This window comes from Cervus canadensis, chromosome 5 (genome assembly GCF_019320065.1).
Source record: "Cervus canadensis isolate Bull #8, Minnesota chromosome 5, ASM1932006v1, whole genome shotgun sequence".
Taxonomy (NCBI): Eukaryota; Metazoa; Chordata; class Mammalia; order Artiodactyla; family Cervidae; genus Cervus; species Cervus canadensis.
The window spans coordinates 34780748-34783242 of NC_057390.1; the positions used below are offsets into that span (position 1 = coordinate 34780748).

At 47.4% G+C, this 2495-nt stretch overlaps 1 protein-coding gene across 1 annotated transcript; it reads left to right on the forward strand.

Annotated features, from left to right (window-relative positions):
* The first annotated feature begins 699 nt into the window (after nucleotides 1-699).
* Nucleotides 700-2495, forward strand: LOC122441668 (protein FAM136A). Its single transcript, XM_043468553.1, has one exon. The coding sequence runs from the start codon at nucleotides 726-728 to the stop codon at nucleotides 1182-1184; it is 459 nt and encodes a 152-aa protein (XP_043324488.1). The 5' UTR covers nucleotides 700-725; the 3' UTR covers nucleotides 1185-2495.

Sequence of the window (2495 nt, forward strand, 5' to 3'; positions counted from 1 at the left end):
CAAGTTCTTTCCTTTCTGGTCCTGGTTTTACTGGGACAAGAGTAGCTGTTCTTCCTCCCTCAGGTAGTGGCCGTGACTCAGTAATTCATGTGATAAAAGTGCTCTCAGATTGAATAGCAGATTTTATCTGTTGACATTTATTTAGCAATTTACTTAGTCCTTTTGCACCGTGATGTGGGAGGCGCTGTGTTTCAGGCAAAGATATGTGAAACAAGTCTTTTGAATCTGCATGACACAGTAGGGCAGGCAATGCCCTGCCCGACAAGATGACTCAGTTTTCTATCTGGGGAAATAGGTGAATGGTGACAAATCCCCATTTAAAGAGCAATTTAAATTTAGAATTATGAGACTTCAGAGGAAGAAGAGCTCATTTCTGGCTTGAGAGCCTAATGGAAAGCTGCCCTTGGAAATAGGGGTCAGGAAAGCTAAGACTCAAGACTGGGCAGATAGGGTGGAGGTGGCATTCAGAAATAAGGATGAGAACGACACGGAATGGAAAAGGCCAAGTGATGTTCAGAGAGTGGAGGGTACCCCACGTGTGTGGAGTGAAGGGTGCATGTGGGGTGGGTGTAAGATGAAGCTGGAGTGTGAAGAAGCAGCATGAGGATGAGGGTCAGAGAAACCAGGCGGAGCAGTGGAAAAAGGTCCCATTTGAAGCTAATGGAACCTTTGTCAAAGGAGTTTTTTTCAGGGCGACGAGGGGGCGGGCCCGTGCGCGGGAGTCCATGTGGGCGCCGGCGCAGCCGGGAACCGCGCGGGTCGCCATGGCGGAGCTGCAGCAGCAACTCCGGGTGCAGGAGGCGGTGGACTCCATGGTGAAGAGTCTGGAGAGGGAGAATATCCGGAAGATGCAGGGCCTTATGTTCCGGTGCAGCGCCGCCTGCTGTGAGGAAAGCCATGCGTCCATGCAGCAAGTGCACCAGTGCATTGAGCGCTGCCATGCACCTCTGGCTCAAGCCCAGGCCCTGGTGACCAGTGAGTTGGAGAAGTTCCAGGACCGCCTGGCCCGGTGCACTATGTATTGCAATGACAAGGCCAGAGATTCGATAGATGCAGGGAGTAAGGAGCTTCAGGTGAAGCGGCAGCTGGAGACCTGTGTGACCAAGTGTGTGGATGACCACATGAACCTCATCCCAACCATGACCAGGAAGATGAAGGAGTCGCTCTCATCCATGGGGAAATAGCTGTCTGCTAGTGGCCATCAGGGCTGAGGGCAGGAATCGATTTAAAAGGAGGAATGGGGATTTGGGTCTTTTAAGGAGAGTTAAGGAATGAGGAAATTAAGGATGGCAGCAAGTCTAAGGCCTTTGTTTCTTTCCTCTGGACGCTGGTTCCTTTGTGTTTCAATCCTAGAAAGTGAAATGGAAAAAAAATGGTGCTAAAATTTGGGTCACAGATAGCACAGGAGGTTTGTTGTGAGCCTGAATTTCATGTGGCAAGTACTTCTCCTGCCAATAGGGAGTCTCCCTTGTCCCAAACCAGGGCCCTCCAAGGTACCAGATTCTCCTACTGCACAGATACCAAGAGGCCGGCAGGTTCATGTAACCTGCTTATGGTCTAGTGGAGTATGAAAAGAGGTGTTTCTATTTGTTGCCCACCTGCTGTTCACCAGAAGGATCACTACAACATTTTCCACAAACTAATAAAATCCATGCAGTCACTAATGTCAAAAGGGGCAGGGGGCTTTAGGGGGTTTGTTTTGCTTGTTTTTCTTTTATAGACAAGGGCATGACGTTAAGATGTAAAGCTGGGAGAGGCAGTTCGGATAAAAACTTTGAAAGGTTCCCTGCAGGTACTCATTTCTCCATCAAGATGTGGATGTGTGTTTCTTAAAATTCTCACACATTACATCATTCAGCCTGGAGACCCCGCAAAAATGTAAGAAGCGATATCACACTGGTAAGGGAAGCAAGTGTTCCCTCTCACTGGCAGCCATGGTGGGCCCTGAGGCCGCCTGCAGCAGAATCAGCCAAGCGACAAGACAATCTTACAGTGACACTCGGCCTTGAACGGAAGCAGGATTTTGACAGTATTATATGCTCATATTCAGGAACGAACAGTGAAAGAGGAACTATTAGCTACTTAAATAAGAGGGTTGTGAAGTATGGGCTTTGGAAAAATCTGTTTTTCATGAAACAGAATGAAAGCCTAAACCCAGTGTTGCTTACTTTGCCCCCTGAAATAACAGAGCTTTGTTGAGACAATCCCCTGGCAACAAAAAAGTCAACGGAGGAAAAGTAAGCAACTCGGGGATGAACTGTGGCTCCTTTAGAGCGATAAAGGGACTGCCCTCCATTACCAAATACCACTTTTGCCAGGGCCTTTGCTACATGTGTTGTTCTTGCCCCAGTTCTGGCCTCTTATCATTTTGATAAGGACCTTGTTTTTTTTTACCAACTTAGTACTTGAAATGATAATGTCTGTTTGCTGTTTCAAGACTGTGATATATTTTCCTAGTGGTTTGGTTTTCAAAATAAATAAGACTTAATTTTCTT